A 19943-nucleotide genomic window follows, 5' to 3' on the forward strand; every position below is an offset into this window, starting at 1 on the left:
GGCTGTATCATGCCATGTGTAGTAGTAACTACCCAAATCAAGTCTGCTGTTCTGGCAGCTAACCGTAAGCCCTGTTTCAAATTTGTTTGGAAGCTTATTAAATTTTATTCCTGAGCTTCCTGTTGCTAGACTAACCAGACTCAACATAACTTTCTTTCAGGTATTTCTTTCAAAAACAAGTTGACATTTGGGGCAGTTAAAACAACAACACAATTTTGAGCTGGTACCATGTTGTTGGTTTCTTTTAAAAAACAAAGCAATCTTAAACCATTATTTAGCAAATTAATTTACATCCTTAAAAGTGCAGTTGTCTCATAAACCAAACTATGGTGAACTAATCATTATGTTATTGCCATCTTTTAGATACCTCTATGGCTTTGAAGAGTACTGTACATCAGCTAATGTTGAATTTAAAATGGCATTACCAGAGAAAATAGTGAGCCAACCCTGTAAGGACTTTGAAAAAGATATGAAGAAGCATGAAGAAACTGAGCAAAATATAAAAGAAATAAAGGTGGAAACTGAAGAAAGAGATGATGAAGTAATGAGGAAACAACAAGACACACAAGCTGAGAATGAGAGTGAAAGAAAAGAAAATGATACGTCCTCCTTGGTAAGAGCTGTTCCATTATTTTTCGTAGATTTTGTAAAATATATCATTCTGTTCTGTTAAAGTAAGCTGAAATATCATTTGAGTGGCTATTGTGCCTATAAAGCAATGCGTTTTATTCTAGCATTAATATACTGTTTGCTAGTCTTGCTACATTTCTCAAAGTATTAATGTCATTTTCAGAGCTAATGAGAACCTGTTGCAGTCCAGGTTCACTTTGACAGAAGAAATACCTTTGTGGGTGTCTTGCAGAGTTCTAAAGAAGGCCCTAAAAACTCTGCTTAGGCAGAAATCAAACACTGTTGTGTTTGCTATATCTAGACCACATTTGGAGATTGTGTCCCAAAATCCGAACCAGACTTTTGTCCTCAAACCCTTTGCTCCTCCTTTTGCTAAGCTTTGTTAAGCTACGAAGTCTCAAGCTACGGAACTGATAACACAGTTTGAAAGTTCCTTACATTCACATGACCTTACAAATTCCTTGCAGCTGCCAATTGATCTGCCAATTTGCCCCATGTGGAAAATCAGAGCTCCATGTTCCTGATGTTCTCCTGGTCAAAAATAATCTGGAAAGTTACGGGTGAACAATGTTTCCTACAATATTTATGTTCCTTTTTCCTTTGAGCAGAGATGTTGTAAGGTGGGATGAGAGCTCCCTCTAGCACAGCTAAATTAGAGGTTTCTGCTCTTCAGCTCCCAGCAGTTTTTACTGCTTTTACGTTCTGAGGTTGTATCTCACATTCTCCATTCAGCTTTGCTCAGAGTTGTGTTTTGTCTACAGTTTTCGGAGCTAATCTTTATGACATTGTTGCTTATCATTTGTTGTTAGTGTTTCTGTGCTTATTTGGGGGAAGGTTGCGTTGATGCTGTTTCTCTCTTAGGGAGTCCCGTGAATTTTTGTCTTGATGTACAGTGCTTGATTGCGTGCGAGTTTTTGGGTTTCTTATGTGCCTTACCACTTTCCACTCTTTCTGCTCTGTATCTTCCCTTCACCACCTCCCCTGTTGCTTGTCCCTGGTTTAAAGTGAACTACCCACCACCCCCAGTGTCCAAATTTTGTTTTTGGTCAATGGAGGGGATATTTCCTCCCCTCTGGAACTCCGACATTTTTTCACAGTTCTCCTCCAGCAGCTCTGTAGCTTTTTTAAATGTAATATTTTTGCTGATCACCCATTTGGTTTCAGTACTCAGCTACAGCTACTCTGGGGCTATGGACAAGATAAAGCAGTTGAAGGCTAAAGCCCTTAAGGCAGCATATAAATCAGCTCATAAACACCATGCTCCTGGATGGCATTGACCTTTACTGTCATGGGCACAAAACCTGGTTCTGTCTCTGTTGGCATGGATACCATGGCTGAGAGGACTGATACTGCTAAAGCACTCATGCATAAGGTGGGCCACCCAAGGATGTCTGATTCAGTTTCCCACTCTTTTCAGATTGATTGTGATAAGGAAGCTCTGTGTAAAGAATGGGTGCACCTTAGAACCCTATGAAAACTTCCTCTGAAGAGGATTTTTTTGGGGATTTGAGGTGGCATTGTCTGTGAATAAAAATATTACTCACTTTTCAGATATGCAAACATATCAAAAGAAAGAGGTGCCCTAAGTCATGGAGTATTACAGTCAGACCAATAGTGCATACATAACGCGGGTAGCGCTGTGGTCTAAACCATTGAGCCTCTTGGACTTGCCGATCAGAAGGTCGGCGGTTCGAATCCCCGCAACTGGGTGAGCTCCTGTTACTCTGTCCCAGCTCCTGCCAACCTAGAAGTTCAAAAGCATGCCAGTCCAAGTAGATAAATAGGTACTGCTGTGGCAGGAAGGTAAACGGTGTTTCCGTGCGCTCTGGTTTCAGTCACGGTGTTCTGTTGCGCCAGAAGCTGTTTAGTCATGTTGGCCACATGACCTAGAAAGCTGTCTGTGGACAAACACCAGCTCCCTCAGCCTGGAAGCGAGTTGAGCGTCTAAACCCATAGTTGCCTTTGACTGGACTTAACTGTCCAGGGGTCGTTTACCTTTTACCTTAGTGCATACATGAGACTGCAGCATTATCTTTAAATGCTTTGTGCTATGCTCCGGCATGGGTGAGCCCTTATTCATTTACAAGAGATTACCATATTGATACTTAACATCTCTGCAGGGGCACTTTTGAGAGGCACGTGCTTCACCATGTGTTTCCAGGCATATAGGCAGCCAGGACCCACCTTATTTTGGGTAACTTGGACACATGAATAGTACTTTTCTTTGAGTGAAAAGATGTTTTCATAGCCTTACCCTACCATTCACTATTTGTTTTTTTCTTATCGGATTGAATCTGTATCTGGATTGCCTTGTGTTTTGGAGCAGGGAACTGCTCAATGTGCGTTGTTGTTGTTGCTACATGTTGTTGGTATGTTTTCTTACTAGTGTGTTGAGTGCAGGGTGTTGCAGCTTGGGGGCCAGCTGAGAGGATAAATCTCTAATTTAGCTGCAGTGGTGCTTGCAAGTGCTTGAGGGAGCTCTCATTCTACCTAAGAACATCCTTTCACTAAAAAATACCCTTCACAGGTAACCAATGGTTCTGTTTCAGCAGCCTGGACATGGATCAAGGGACAACATTCATGATCCAATGTAAATTGCAGCAGTACTTCCTTAGAGATGTGTTATTATTTCATGAAAGTGATTTACAATATATTAAAACATATATAATACAGCAACATATATAAAAACAGTTAAACAATTGCATATATAAAAACAATTTTTAAAAAGTTTACACACACAGAGAGAGAGAGAGACAGACAGACAGACAGACAGAGAGTTTAAAACAACAGCAGCACATACATAAAATCAATTCAAATCCAGTGTAGATACCAGTAGAGAAAATGGCTGGTGCAGATTCTCCCTAATTGAAAACTAAGAGTTTTGTTGTTGTTTTTTAATTGTGAGCTATATCAATGTTTTTTATTTTTCCTAGGGAAGCAAAAAAGGTTTTCAGGAATCGCACACTGACCAGGAAAAGGAATTAAGAATACTGAAAACAGATGAAGCCAATGTGGAACATAAAGAGGATGAAAAGAGTAAGGACTTGGAAAATCAGAATACCAGTCTTGAAACGGAAGAGAGGGAGAAAAAGTAAGAATCTTTTATTTTCAGCTAAAACCTATGTATGAGGGGAGCAATACTGGGCTTCAAATCAGAGTTGCCTTTGATCTCTAAAAGATCAAAGAGGAACTAGAATTTAAGAGGAACTAGATAATTTAGGCTGTAATCCTACCTCATTTACCTCAGAGTAAGTCTTACTGAATTCATTGAGACTTACTTTTGTCAACTTGTTTAGGAATGCAGCCTTTATGTCAGAAAGCTCAATAAATACCATCTTATTTTGGTGCTTCTTTTTGTCGGAGATGTCCAGTTAAATTGCTTCATTATTCTGAATACTATAGAGGTGGTGTAAGAGAAGTCATCTGCTGTCTTCTGATAAAAAGATAATTAAGAGTGATGGGGAAGCAGCCATAGGCCCCTCCGGTCCAGCATTCTGTTCTCACAGTGGTCATCCAGATACCCATGGTAGGCCTGCAAGCAGGGCCGGGTTGCGGCAGCACTCTCCACACTGGTAATCATGGACTTCAATACTGAAAGATATGCGTGGAGTAGGATTGAAAGCTGGAAGAATTGTGTAGGATAATTTAAAAGAAAAAGGTGTGGGGAAAGCTAAACAATAAATTGTGGGCAAAAAAAAAAGTTACAGTAGGGGTTCTCAAACTTTCTGCCCGCGAGGCTCAGTTAAATTTCTTGAGGCCCACCAGTCACAAAATGATGCAGTGGCAGAGCCAGTCACTAAACGGTGACAGATGGAAACAGTTTGGCATAATCAGCTGACAGTTGCTGACATCATTTTCTACTGTTATCGAATCCATCTTTGGAAATTGCTGACATATTTGTCACAGCATTTTCCTTGTGGCAAGGAGTTCCATAGCTCAGTTTCCCTCAGGTTACGTACAGACATTTGCTCTGTAGGTAATGTGACTCAGCCTCCCTATTTTTGGCAGAATTTGCTTCTTCAGAGGCTCTTTAAGTGGAGAAGACTTTTTCTTTTATATTTCCCCCTTTACACTCCCACATGCCTCTAAAGTATTTTTACTGTCTCATCTTACCACAGTTACTGATCTTCTCCCATTTTCCTTTCACACTTAACTTGTACCTTATTCACACATACCCAGCCGACTGCTGTTTCTTTCAGCCCTTCCTCCTTAATCCTTTTGCATTAATTTCTTCCTCCTACAACAGTTTTCCTCTCATTCTCTTACTTTCTATTTCTAGCTTATAAAAATATTAACCTATAAGCTCACCTTTAATACCTCCCCTTACCCTTCCCCCTCAGAGGAGGGAGACCTTCCTTCCATTTCCAGCTTTTCCCAGTCTTTACTCAACATGCAATGAATTTTTGACACTAGCCAACTGTCTGAGAAACACTGAGTTATAGGTTGGAGTTTTTAAAGATTTGGCTCATCTGGTGCGCCACCAAAAGGAAAGAGACTATTTCTTATCCAGAATTCAACTGAATATAGATCAGCACTCCATAAATTTATTCTACTGGAAGGCGACAACATCAGTAGAACTGATGGTACCGCTACTTTGTTGAAGCACCTGATCAAGTAATTGTCTTGATCTGCCAAGACTTCCCTAATTTTGCTGCTATGGTGTGACGACTATGTTGAACATCCGAATGAAATTATTTTATTGCCATTCTGCTTCTGAAATAAATATAGGAGTATCTATTATCAGCGTGTCATGCATGCGACTAGATTCAGGTCGACAGCCTATCTGAGTAGTTGACCCTCAGACATGCATAAAGGTGTGGTATGCTTTTCAGGCAAAATGATAATCGACTGATCATTTTTATGTATATAAAAATAATGCTCCCCCTTTTTTGAAATACAGATTGACATGTATGGTATGTTGGAATTGACCCATTGTGTTCTCATATTTTGGTATCATGTAGAGTTCACTGCTTATTGATATTGAAGTGTATGGATTTCTTTATTGTGAATTAATCTTTCAGGCACTTTTTTTTTCTTTTGGAAAATATAGCTTTTTCCAGTTCAGGTTTCAGACATTATTAGTGGGACTAAGTAGTTCATTTACAATTCTCACTTTTATACTTGTAGTTTGTACCTATCTTAAGTTTGTATATTTGACTACAGTAAGAATTGTGTCTGCTGTTACCAGTTCAGTGCATTACATGATTTCAGTGTTGGGGGCTGCTTATTACGAGGACCTGTGAGGAATGTGGTGAAATAATGTAAAAAGGAGCTAGTCAGGAAAGTCACTGAAGGGGAAGCATTGTGAGGGAAGAGTATTTCTTGTGGAGCTGTTTGTAAGAGGTTTGTAGCAATGAAGGGAGGAATATACATGCCCTTTTCTTGCGCATGCTCTAGGCTTAGATAAGTAACAATGTGCCTCCTTGTATACATGTTTTTACAGAAGATGCAAATGTAACTGTGCACTGTATTGTCTCATAAAAAGTAGCACTCACATTCCTGTTTACTACTACTAATATTAGTACTTCGTTCTGCTATGTTGGGGATCTACAAGCCGTGGCCTGATGTGGCCCCTGTTGTGTTTTTGTGTAGTATACTATTGTTTTTCAAAATATACATTTCTAGTTATCTTTATCTCAGACACGCTTCTTGATTTGACAAACAAGTATAATATCACTGTATATCTAGTATATGTTAATAATGTGATTAAAACTTTGGTTGTTAGTATCTTGATTTGGGGCTTAGAAACACTTCACTAGAGCACTTCACTGTGTAAGTTTTGTATATCAGAGTTACTGTATCTGAACATATTTTTTTGCTACATAGAGCTTTATTTCCTTCCTTCCTTCCTTCCTTCCTTCCTTCCTTCCTTCCACACTTGATAATCTTTAGCAATTCCGTTTCACTAGTGATTTGCCTTAGAATAGGCAGTCTTGTGCTGTTAGCCCCTTTTTTTGTTCAGGAGCATGCTAGCCATTGCATTGCCTCAATTCTGTGGTGGCTTTCAGTCAGGATTGCAGTGGGCTGTTTAGTCTCACATATAAAAATACTTATCAAGACAACCCTCAGCTTTGTACACTCTTTCATATCTGCAAACACTGTTATCTGATTTCTTGCAAGTTACACATGTAATTGAAGAATCTCGGGTACAACTACATACAAAGATTGTATCTGCGGCCTGTAATGACCATACTGTTAAGATGCATAGATCGGACACGAGTCTTTTGTGTGGTTTTACTTTCATCAAAACCTTATGGAAGTATAGTTTGTTTTGTTTTTAACCCCCCACCCCTAATCCTGAGGTTAGCAACTTTTAGCTAAATAGCTTCATTGAAACAAAACAGCTATTGTGGGATAAGGTAGTAAAGAGAACCATGGCTGTTTGGATTTAATTGAAATGAAGAGCATTTTAGCATATTGGGATACAAAAGGAGGCTTTTGTTCAAGTTGTTCTGTTGTCTTTGCTCTTCCCAGAACATACATTAATTTATGTGGTTGTTACAAATGGGTTTAAAATAATGTGTAGAACATGTATCCAGTGCTTGTGTTTTGCACATTTTGCCTCTTGTATTCTGGTCACAAATATATAAATTCTAACATTTTGAAAGCTCTGATTCCTCAGGCCCTGGTTCTTTAGTCTATAAATTTATTAGTGTTTTGTCTGGGACATTTACAATTGTGAGTTGCAATAGTGATGGGCGTCATATTTTTTCTAGAGAACAGATTTCTTATGCTTTGCTATATTTGTGTTTTGCTTCTGTGACTCATGATATAGTAATGCTTGGACACAGATTTACAAGTTACGGGGGCGGGGGGGGCAATCTGCTAAAGCTAATGATAGATACGACTTCGTGAATCAGTGATTGAAATCTATGGAATGTGTAATGATAATGATAATAAATTAAGCAATATAGCTGTGCTTCTTTCATAGTCTTTGAGATTAGCTATGGTGTGCTTCCATCAGGAAATTAGTTAATTGTTGCAAATTCAAAATTGCCACAATCTGTCCCCACTATCACCTTTTAAGGATAGTCCAAAAGACTGACAGAATTTGTGTAGCTATGCAGACATTGCCTCTCTCTTACTTTTCATGGAATACATTTTAAAGTGCCGAAAACTTCTGAATGCTATTTGGTTAGCCTGTGAAACTGTGATAACAGTTCCTTGTCATCCTGGAAAAAAGTGACAAGTGGGATGCCTCGAGGTTCTGTCCTGGGCCCATTGTAATATGGATGAAAGTGCTCATAAATCTGCAGATGACACCAAACTGGGAGGGATAGCCAATGCCGCTGAGTAACAGAATCGGGATTCACGATGAGCTTAACAGATTGGGGAACTGGGCCCAAACTAACAAAATGAATTTCAATAGGGACAAACGTCGGGTTCTGCACTTAGGCAGGAAGAACCAGCTGTACAAATTAAAATGGGGGACACCTGGCTTGCCAAAAGTACATGTGGAAAGAAGTTACAAGAAAGGAGAATCCAACTAAACATCAAGAAGAACTTACTGATGCTCGGCAAGGGAACAATATACAATTCTATGAGTTCAAGGACACATTCCAGCAAGGCAATGAAGTAAGGTTGGTGAGGGTGTGCGCCCTGGGCCAAGTCCCAAGGACCAGATAGAGAGGTGAGGAGGTTTATATTCAGATGCTGGGCCTGAGGTCCCCATCTGAGATATAAAACCTAGGGGAAACAAGCAGAAAATGTGCAACTTAAACAAATATATAGTGTCTGCCCACTTACATGGGAGTTATGTTCCGGGCCCTCGCACTCATTAGCGAAAATTGTGTAGATAGGGAGCACTCTCTAAATATCTTCTCTGAAGCTCTGTCTCCAATCCAGACCCCCAAAAAATTACTGTATCCAAAAATATCCACAACTAGAATTGAAGCTCTGGGGTCAGCTGGAGGATGCATGGAAAAGCGGTGGGGGAGGCTGAGCAGCCTAAACAAAGCCCCATTGCGCCTCCAGACTCTTTGAGGCTCCCTCTGCTCTCATTGACGTCCTCTTCCAGCTCCGGTGAGGCTCTCCTCATGAGCCACGTGAATTGAATTATTTATTTCCTGGCGACATGCATATGCGTGGTCGTGCACGTATGTGGGGATGCCTGCATAGTGAAAACAGATCTTTTCTGAAAAATTATCTTGCTTTTCCTAAAAATGCAAAGAGCAAAATGGACTTCATCTTCCATGATGGGACTTGCCCTTCCTCCCCTTCCCTCTGCAGCCTTCCCCCCCCCCCCATTCCCCAAATGTTAGAGCAGATTTTGGGGGCATGGGGTGTACTGAATGGGTGAAGAGGGGAAAGGGAAATCCCATTGTGCAAGTAGAAGCCTGTGCCGTTCACACAGATGATATCATTGGTTAATTATTTTGTACAATCACATTTATAGGACCACTATGATGAGTATCGTAAGGGGCAATAGAAAATGACTTTACGCTGATCGAGCCTCATTGATTTCTACCAGATACTGTTGTTGAGTGTACTTGGTTTGAAATGAGGAAACTTCACAGGATTCAAGTTAGTTAGGCATATCAAAGTGCTGCTTGATACACTTATTTCAGTTGAATTGCATTATTGATTATATAGGAGTGAAGTGTTCGGTTCCTTAGATTGTGTTTCTGGAGATTTGCAAAAGATGTTTCTCAAGAGAGCAATTATCAGAGTAAATGATGTATACTATGCAAAATGGCCACTAATGCAGAAGTAACAGAGTAGTTTGAAATTTGGAAGAGGGGTTTACCCTAAGCAGACTCTAGATACAATTAATATTTTTCCTCTTTCAAATATGATCAGAATGATTACTGCATTGTGATAGTAAATCCTTTATACACTAACTAATATTCAGGCTCGTCTTTTAACAGTATTTACTTTGATGATTATCAAGTGTGTCTGTTCCCTATAAACCTTTTAACGTAGTTGCAGTCTTCTGTTGTTGCTGGCTGGTTTCTTTCACTTTCCTTTTCTGAAGGTTGAAGCTCCTGTTCTTTGGGACAGTTTTTACTTGAACTGCTTGAGGCAGCTTACATATGGGAACTGCTTACATCATCATCTTGCTGTGTTATCTTATTGATGTACTTTGGGATCCATCGTTCTAATGAACTGACCTTTCAGTTGTCTGCTTTACAACACTACCATTTAGCCAAAATCTTCACTTTACTGGAGTTTTTAAAATCCTATTTAAAAGCTTATAGACATCACCATCTGCTATGCAAATGCTTTTTATATTAGGTTTACCAAAGTCTGAAATACAAGAAATCTAGCTTCTGTCTGTATGCAGATACGTAAAGTAAGGTTTCCTGAAGGCATACTGGCCTATCCTGGCAACATTTTCCCTCAGGACTTCTGCTTCATGGTATTCAGTGCTTTGCTTCTTTTCTGTATGGCAAGATTTTCAATCTGGGAATAGAATGCTGTGGTCTTCATAGTACAGAGCTATTTTTAAAAATCTATTGAAAAACTTGGAGGCATGTATTCTTGACAGTTCTGCTGTTCCCTGACGTGAATATTCTTGACATTGGTTGCATCTTTGTATCTTCCATCTGTGATTGCAAATCACTCTTCACCCCTTTTAAACATATATTTTAAAAAATGATCTCCGCTTTAACTTTATTGTGCATCCTGGTATTTGGTTCCAGAAGATGTTATAACTTGCTCTGAGGATTTGAGGATTATTTAATTTGCTGAGATTTTCACGCTTCCATAATTTTTTCAAGCTTTTAAATATTTATTTTTTTTTTTGCTGCATTGAAGGTTAGATACTTACTTTAAAAGCAAAAGAGTGAGAACTAAAGGGCACCAATGGCTGTGTTTTGCCTTTTCCTGATTTATATAATTAAGATTTCATAATAACTTAATACGAAAAATGCACATAATATTAAAAAAATAGAATTTTCTGTTTAACAGGAACTTATTCATTAGTGTGCTGCCTAATATTTAATAGATTTGTGTGTTTTTTAAAGAATTGAAAGCACTGATGGTGTAAAACTGATGTTGGAAAGCAGGGGACAGATGAGAGAGAAATGCTGAAATCTATGCAAGTGTTTCTAGATCCCTTTTAGATGAGAAACTGAAAATCAGTTACTAACCCCGCACACCCAATAGTGCTTTTTTGTTAGCTTTTTAAATTACAGAATGGCTTTATGCTCCCACCCCTAGTGCTGCAAAACAAAATCAATACATTTTGAGATGATCATTCCTCAGGGTCCCTTCCAATTCTTTGAAAAGGTGTGGCTGAATGTGCTGCATTGGGGGGGGGGGAGCGGAGAGACTGTTGTATGACAAACAACAATTGAAATGGGGGAGAACATGCTTGTTGAGCTCAAAATCCCTACAGTTGTTTCATTGATATTCCCGTTGAAGACACATGTGCAAATTAAGGTTTATCTTGTTCTTTCTGGGAGATTGATCCCTTTTTATATGGGAAAAGCATCTGAATTACAATGAATTTTGTATCCTTGGAACACTGGGAGAGGAAACCATATTACATTCATTTATATGAGAAATGGCTTTTTCTATATGAAATACTAAAAATTAAAATTTAGATTATAAATTTCTTGCAAAGCCTCTTTCTCTAGCTGTAACTTGTTCAAAAACATTTTACAATGGTTTTGAAATTTTCTCCAAGAAGTGCTTACTTATTAAGCATAATGAAGTAAGCACATTGCCAAATCCAGTTTAGTATTGGAGACAAATTAGAATGGATGTGTGTAACATAGGAGAGAAAACATGCATAACTTAAACTATCTGTTCTGGTCACAGCACTTGCCGCTGGGTATGAGAAAAGCTGCTTTTTATACTAAACAAAGGCTTGGTTCTTCAGCAGCAGAAACGGCTATGGCAAAAACAGCTAGGGAGAGCTTCAGCTGCGCATGTGGTTCTCTCTCATCCAACTTCACCCTCTTTGGATTTTTGTCAAGGCTTATGAAAAATAGCCGCCAATTTTGGATGCTTGCCTCTTCAAAAGTCATGATTAAATTCAGTGCCCATGACTTCTAGGGAGAGGACCTGAAAAAAAATCTGTTATTTAAAATTCATAAATATTGGGTTGAGTTTTTAAGTTTGAAAACTTAGACCACTACTTTCTGTGTCATGACCAGGATCCAAAGAGCTATTTTATACGTACCCAAGGGTGTGGCTGTGCCCATTGAGATTTTAAATAGATACACACCTGCCTCCTTCTTCACAAGCTACTTTTGAAATTCATCCTAATGTCAAAAGAGTTTTAACCATGAGGCTTGGGTTGCTACTGCTTTCAGTATGCGGAATTAATTGCACAATTTTTTGAATTGAAGCCTTAGCAACGAAAGCATACCTGTGCTTTTAAAGCAGTCCTTTGCCAACTAATGTTATATTCCAAAACAAAAAAAAAAAGACCTCAGTGTATACTCAGTTGGTAGAGCATGGGACTCTTAATCTCAGGGTCCTGGGTTCAAGCCCCACATTGGGCAAAAGATTTCTGCATTGCAAGGGGTTGGATTAGATGACCTTTGTGGTCCCTTCCAACTCTAGAACTCTAGGATTCTATGTTCTAAAAACTAGTTATGTATGAAGCACAGTGAAAAATTCAAATACATTCTATAGGGAGAGACAGAGAAATATGGGCCCAAGAAGCGGGGGGAAGAGGTCTCAGCTAGGGATAGACAGCTTCAGTAGCATCTTGGCTTATGACTGCATCTTTAATCTTCATAGATGGTGGTAAACGTTTTTTTTCATTAAAACAAGTCATCTTTTTTAAATCTTCTGTAAGTTTTAAAGCTTCTTTCTGTCACTATTCTGATTGCTAAATTCTTGTCTATATTCTTGTCAGTTGACAATATAAATTAAAAATTCTCATCTTTTAAGGGATTTCATATATATTTACATATATATATGGAGCCTGCTGTTCTTCACCCTCTATGCATCCGCAGTATTAATCAATATACGCCATTTGGCACAGAACATTTTTCCCAATCTTTTTATTAACTGACATTTTTTAAACCTTTCAAGCAATGGCACCATTAAGGAGGAGGAAGAAGAAGATGAAGAAGAAGCAGAAGAGGAGGAGGAAGAAGAGGAAGATGACAACAATGACAACAATGAGGAAGAAGAAGAATTTGAGTGTTATCCACCAGGCATGAAAGTCCAAGTGCGGTATGGACGAGGGAAAAATCAAAAAATGTATGAAGCTAGTATTAAAGATTCTGATATTGAAGGTGGAGAAGTCCTTTACTTGGTGCACTACTGCGGATGGAATGTGAGGTAATTGAGATTTAGCTAGTGATTACTTCCTTAAAAATACTTCTAAAATACACTTGTGTATTTTAAAACACACTGAATATTGAATTTTTTTTCAATATTGCTGCTCTTTGGAGATCATTGTACTGTATAAAATTATTTATATTATAGGATATAGCCACAGCAACTGAATAGCATATAGATCAAGAAAAATAATCTTGTTTGGACTCCTTTCTCAGCATTATTTTAAGTAGTACATAACAGAGAAATAGCTTATGGCTCTGCTCATCATGTAGTATTGGGCAACACACAGCTAGATCTTTACACATTTCTCAAAGTCTAGCATGGAAAAGCAAAGCATACATTTTACCATGAAGTAGAGGTGAGGTTTCATTTGGAGTAACTGGATTTCTATCTGGATGATTGCATGCATGCAAGAATCTTATCGTTCATTTTCAGCACTTGAACCAGATGACCAGCTTCTTTGAGCACCTAGGATTCTTATGTGCATCTTTGTGGACAGTAAATAGCTGACTTTCACTTGGCCAGACCTGGTTTCTTGTTACCATACACTTCTAAAGAAGATTCATCTTGCCATAGTTACTTGTGTCACTGATTTTATGTCTGAGCATCTTCCTCTTATTATGGCTTGCTGCTGTAATTTAGTGCTTTGGGGAAATGGTGGCTTTAATTTTTGCCAAAAATGTTCTTGACTTCTTTTATGCCATTAATTGAATTTTCTACTCCGTGCAGTTCTCAAATTGCTGCATCCTCAGGCTCTTTCAAAAGTTTGTTTTATGGATATGTGTTTTGCAAGGGCTTTTGTAACAGGCCCCATATTTCTCATTTAATACTCATGTAGACCTTCTTATCATCTTTGCTTGCCATTTGGATCTTCATTGCTTTTAGAGTTATCTTTGTCTCGGAAGGTTGGAGAGATGCCATATTAGACTTCTCTGATGTTGGCAAAGTCAGCCATCATGAGTCATAGTTGGAAACTCTTGTCATGCTACCTTCTCTATTTTCATAATGGAGCTGTGTTCAATGAAGCCATTGCTTATCAGACAAATAAGAGACTGCTAGTAAAGATTTTGAATTGTAGGATTTTCTTTTTCTTTTTCTTGCAGTATTTAGTTTCCTTAACTGTTGACTTGCTCACATGTGTCTTCAAACCAAGTTGAGCATGTATTGCAAAATAATAAGAGTTTTGCCTTCTATGTTCAAGTGTAAATAGTGAATACACAACATATGACTTGCAAACTGATGTAATGAACTTGTATAAAGCCTTTGATTTTTTTTGTATTTCATTTCCTTTGAAAAGGATGTATATTTTATATACAACACTACTCAAGCAACACTCTTTTTCTCCCTAGCATTAGAAAGAAGTTGAAAGTTGAGCTCAGGCTTTACTTGCTTCATTGTGAAAGAACTTATTTATTTATAGGCTTTAAACTATTTTTATTTATAAGAGATCCAAGAGCAGCTATAGTTAAGTTTTGAAATGATATTGGTGTTAGTATGTAGAAATGATAGATTTGTGAGCGGTTGACTATAAACTCTTAATTGTGGCTTGGGTGATTTGTATTGAATGTATTCCAGTTTGAAACTCTAGCTTTTGAGGGAAAGATTTAGATAATACTTATAAGGGCTAGAGAATCCTGTTAATTCATGTGATTGTTTAGTTACTGAAGGGTTTCTATTATGTATATTTAACTTTGAGTGTGACCCTTAGAAACGTTGTACTCAATAGACCATCAACATAAAGCCACTAGTTTAAATTTCCCCTGAGGGCTCTTGCTAATTCCCTACAAGAAATGCAAACCCTAAATCTGTAGCTTGGACTTTTCAGCCTCAGTAGAAAACAGAGTAGAACTTTTTGTCCTGAAATCTAGGCATACAAAAGCATCTCTGTGTGTGTGTGTGTGTGTGTGAGAGAGAGAGAGAGAGAGAGAGAGAAGAGAGAGTGATCTTTGGTGGTTATATTTAGGGTGTGCGCGCCTAATAAGTTGTTTTCTCATTGCTTTTGTGGCCTCTTGTTCTTCAAAGCAATTTAATAATAAAAACGTACCTTTGTGGTTCTCTGTATCCTTCCTCCACGCTCCAACTCAAAAAAAGCAATAGCAAATTGAGATGCCTTTCACATCTGTCTTTCAACTAATAATATATCATGTATCCCTCACATCATAATTGTAGACCCTTCACTGTTGGTTTGTAATTCTATAACCCTTGGACAGACTACATATGTTTACTGTACATCAATATTTACACAGATGATTTAGGCTAGGGATCCCATGTGAATTTAAGGAAATCAAGGAATTGTCAGTTTTGCATAATCAGAATTAAATTGCTACAGGACCTGAGACAGAATGGGTGGAGGGTCTACATACATTTGTGCATTAAGAGAGTCAGAATGCTTAGGTGAGTAGATAGTTATTTTTAGGAGGTGCCAGCAATAGGTGAAGGTTTGTTATTTGGCGATTGGAGTTAGTGGAAGGAAAGAGAGAGCTAGGAGTTTCGGTTCTGTCAATCAAATGTAGACCCTGCAGTCGTCTTTTGTGGAAGAAAATAGCATTGATTCATAGCCTGACTCATACAATTTCTGTTTAGACACTTCTTTGAAGTAGGGAAATGTGGCCTTCAGCTTGAAACAGCTGTTAACTATGTGTTCAACAGTGCTAGTGCTAATAAGGTGGCGACTCATTCATACTCTTTCTGCTGAATTTTAAATGTTAAGCCACTTTCATTCTGTCTCCTGAGTTGGATGAATATGACTGTCAGAATTCTGTATGATATGCTGTCAGTAAGTTAAAATAATGTACTTATGGTTCTTCTTGCTTTGAATATTTTATTTTTCATTTTGTAAGAGTTAGTCAAAGCATAAGCTACATTTAATTGCCATGAAAAGTTTCTGAGTTATTTCAGAGTGATTACTGGAGATAACCAAGTATGTGCTGCCTCCAGTAATGGTGTTGGTATGCCTCTGAACACCCATTCCTAGGAAGTACAACTGCAGAGAATGCTGTTGCTCTCATGTCCTGTCTGCAGGCTTCCCATGTGCTGTGGGACCTACTACTGTGAGAACAGAATACTGGACTAGGTGGGACTTTGGTCTGATCCAGCAGGGCTCTTCTTATGTGCTTAAAAAGTTATTATCTGTATTTCTACTTGTTGTTCCTGTAGACTTGGGGAAACTAATCTGGACCCTCCAGGTACTATTGGACTCCGATTCCCATCATCTCTGACCATCTGCCATGTTGGCTGGGATTGATGGGAGTTGGTGTCCAACAAGATCTGGAAGCACCATATTGGCTACCCCTGCTGAAGACCATGCTTTGAATATCTCCCAAAATGTAACATTATGTATTTTATTTCCTTGTAGGTATGATGAATGGATCAAAGCAGACAAGATAGTGAGACCAGCTGACAAAAATGTGCCAAAAATAAAGCATCGGAAGAAAATAAAGGTTGTTGACTTTGGACTACTGCTGAATATATTCATATGAATAAGTGGAGGAGAAAAGACCACATACTCATTTATGATAGCAGCTGTTCTAGTTGGAGGGAATTTCAGTGCCACAAGAATGTTGTTTCATATTTACTTGTCATTTTGTACCTGAGTTAACATAATACCGTTGACTGTGAAGGACAAAGCCAGTCATCCTATATCAGACCCATATTATGTGTTTGGCAACTTATTCATCAAAACACAACAGTAGGCAGTGTGGTGTTGTTTTTTTATGGGCTCAGTGTTGCTTAGTTAGATAACTGTTTGTTGGTTTGGGCAGATTTACATACTGCCCTTTATCCAGTATGGAACATTCACAGTTTCCAATATAGAGTTTTTTTCCTAGCAAATATGAGAAATCCATGATAGAGAAAGTGCAATTTAATAATGCAAACCCCCAGATTCCATTTAGGACTACACTGAGACTATCTCCAGTGTCATACATATAATGAAGCTCTTCACTTACTTATAGTTTTCACCCTGTTTTGAGATATCCCTTGACGGGACCTAGAATCAATCACCTGGTTAGACCATCACCCAGAGAGTGAGCAGGACTCAGCATGGGTCCTAATAATGCTCTTTCTTGGCAGGCTTGTATCCAATGATGTAATTCAGTAGACAAAGGGTTCAATCAGTGGAACAAGGAGGAAAGCCATTTTTGGTTATTTCCCTTTTACACTGCAGCGCCCCTTCCTCTAAATCTGCTCTGAAGGATCCCCAAAACCTCTGGAACAGATTTAGAGGGTCTGGGGGAGGGAGTTGTTGCCAAAGAACGCTTCCCTCTCCATTCCACTGATGGAAGCTTTAGTCAGCTGAGTGACACCATTGTATGCAACCCTCACATTCTTGGCATTCTGGAGGTTCAACATCAGGTTCATTTATGAGGAGGGACGTGAAAAGCTTCTGCGCAGCAGCAGAACTGTTTCCAAATTTCAGAAGGTACACCCTCACCAGTTTCACTGGAAAGTGTGTATAAGTGTCTATGCACATATTTGGGATTTGTATTTTTCTTGTTTGTTTGTTGGCAGAAATTCATTATCTAACAAAGATAAAATTCCACTTATGGAATTCTTGTAGAAAGCTTAATATCTGCTCCATTAGGCTTCCTTCTCCTCAGCATGTGTGATACCTTTCCAGAGTTTTATGCTCAAAACTCTTAAGATAAATAGTATGGCTTAATTAACTGAATATATTTTTCTTATACACTAGAATAAAGCAGACAAAGAGAAAGATGAAAAATATTCTCCTAAAACGTTTAAATTGCGACGCTCATCAAAACCACCTTTTCATGCCAGTATATCACCTGAGATGGCATCCAAATCAGACTGCGCTGAAGCCAAAACTTCTGAAACTGCTCCAAATAAATCTTCAGAGATTATTTCTATCCTTAATGGACTGCAAGGTAATAGACACGTTCCAGTTTATTGTGCAAACATTTTTCTAGTACTAGGGACAGGCTTTAAACAGACCCTAGTCGCCTTTAGTGAATAAGAACCATGTTCAGACAAGGAGACAAGAAAGCCTTGGTGAGCCTTGTCAAACTGCCATTAATAACTAACACATGCACTCATCTCTAAATGTTTTCATGTAGTGATATGTATCAGTGTCAAGGGTAACATTTATGCAAACACATGTGTTTGAGAATACGTGTTAATAATTATTTAATTTTTCCATTGGTGGACTAGTAAATTCTGTGGACACATTTGTGAGGTTGATGCTAAGAAACAATCCAACACTAAATGGAAAATTGCACAGAAAATAGCTATTTCTTATTAAGTTTTTGGAATTAGTTTGTAACTTTTGTGTACTGTGTGCATATGCTGCATGCATTGTGCAATGAAGTAACCTTTTGTATAAGGATTATCTGCAGTGGAGATGCAGTCTTTATTTCTTGGAGCAAATACTTTTCTCTAAATTTTCTGTTTTATTTCTTTACATTTCATGGGTCGAACCCAAAGGTAAAATGGAGCAAATGTTGCTTATTTTGCTGCAGTGATCAAGGCAATACTGACATGTTTACTCCTACCACATTAGCATGAATGTTTAGAATTACAATACTTGAGGAAATTATCTCTACTGATGTAATCTGATTAAATATAGGGATCTAGAAATTATTTCTCCATCATGGAAGTATTGTTCTTAGCTTAGCACAAAAGCCAAATTCAATTAGTATTTATTGTGTGTAAGATGTAGTGCAACACCTAGCACCACTGCTATTATTATTATTATTAGTCTCTGTGACACATAAGCTTGTGTGTTGTGATTCACATGACAATGTCAACTCTCAAACATCTTGTGTTAACATTATGTTGGATCTCACCCAAGGAGAGAACAGAAGGCAAAGATAAGAGCTGATAAAGAAGAAAGAGGGAAGCACATTCATGTATTTTGAAATCAATAGTACTGGTGACTAGCTTAAGCATGACCATTCATTTACTTAGTACAAAGTATGGATAAGAATCTAGGCTCATTAAGAAACAGGAAAACTATAGCAGGCCGGAGTAAGTAATCATGTAATCTCCTAGCAGAATGTCTTTGTGTGAGTGAGTTGCCCCCTCTTCTTTTTTGTTCTTTAGTTTCCTACCATCTACATTCATCTGTTCCTAGTTTGTCCTAACATTTCCCTTTTTTATGGACATCAACACATTTTTGCTTTTCTGTCTGTTACTAGATATTGCAACTCACATTTTATTTCATTTCACCCACATCCTGGTAGTTCCATTCCTCCTTAAACAAAATTGTGGCTTCTAGTCTTGGGTCAGAATCCAACGAACTACTTTAGCTGAGCCCAAAGGCTTGTGTTTGCTGAATGGAATTATTGGCTGATTTTTCTGAACAGCCGCTCTCCATGAAAATCTTCGAAGTTTTAAAAGCCATCTTGATCAACAAGCTGCTGATCAAGAAGATAAATATAAAGTCCCCTTGGGCTCATGAAATTGATCGCTCAGTTGTTTGAATGTTGGACCTGGTCCCATACAATATGGTATCAATCTGTCATTTCTCACAATGGAACCATACTCTCTATGTTGCTCCTTTAGGGAGTCTTCGTTCTCCTTTCCTTTCTAATTCTACAGTCTTAGAACATGTGGGATTGATTCACTTTTATCCTCCAAAGAATATTGCACTTCCTTTTTAAAGCCATTTCTCTGATAAAGCCTTTTGAAACCATCCTCATTTCCTTTTCGTCTCGTGCACTTTCCTTTGAGTCTGTTTCATCATTTGTATTGCAAGTTACAAGCTATCTTAGATTGTTTGAGAAAAGAATATTTATTTTTGTGGTGTTTGCGTAAAGGTTTTTATTAATTGTATCTAAAGGTCCAGTTTGCATTAATAAACATAAAAAGTATGGTTTTTGATGCAAAAACTTGTGGAGAAGCAGGAATAATATTACTTTTTTAAAAAACAAACCCAACAACAACAATCCATTGAAGTGTTCTCATTCATTGGTAAAACACAAGTTTTGTGTGCAGGAATACCTGGGTTCAATCTTCAGCATCTTCAGTTAGGGCTGAGGAAGAGACCCCTGCTTGTAAACTTGGAGAAGTGTGTAAATCAGTTTAGACAATAATTAGTCAGGTGGACCAATATT

General features: G+C 38.2%; 1 protein-coding gene across 5 annotated transcripts in view; it reads left to right on the plus strand.

Annotated features, from left to right (window-relative positions):
* Positions 1–19943, plus strand: part of ARID4B (AT-rich interaction domain 4B) — an 81623-nt gene that overhangs the window by 53911 nt on the left and 7769 nt on the right. For 3 of the 5 annotated variants that reach the window (XM_077925781.1, XM_077925782.1, XM_077925783.1), the window contains exons 15-19: positions 364–613; positions 3564–3721; positions 12622–12873; positions 16229–16313; positions 17564–17756. In XM_077925781.1, the coding sequence (XP_077781907.1) occupies positions 364–613; positions 3564–3721; positions 12622–12873; positions 16229–16313; positions 17564–17756 (938 nt within the window). The remainder of the gene's footprint in view (positions 1–363; positions 614–3563; positions 3722–12621; positions 12874–16228; positions 16314–17563; positions 17757–19943) is intronic. The other 2 variants (XM_077925784.1, XM_077925785.1) reach the window with 2 other exon arrangements.

The sequence above is a fragment of the Podarcis muralis genome, chromosome 3 (assembly GCF_964188315.1).
Source record: "Podarcis muralis chromosome 3, rPodMur119.hap1.1, whole genome shotgun sequence".
In the NCBI taxonomy this organism is placed as follows: Eukaryota; Metazoa; Chordata; class Lepidosauria; order Squamata; family Lacertidae; genus Podarcis; species Podarcis muralis.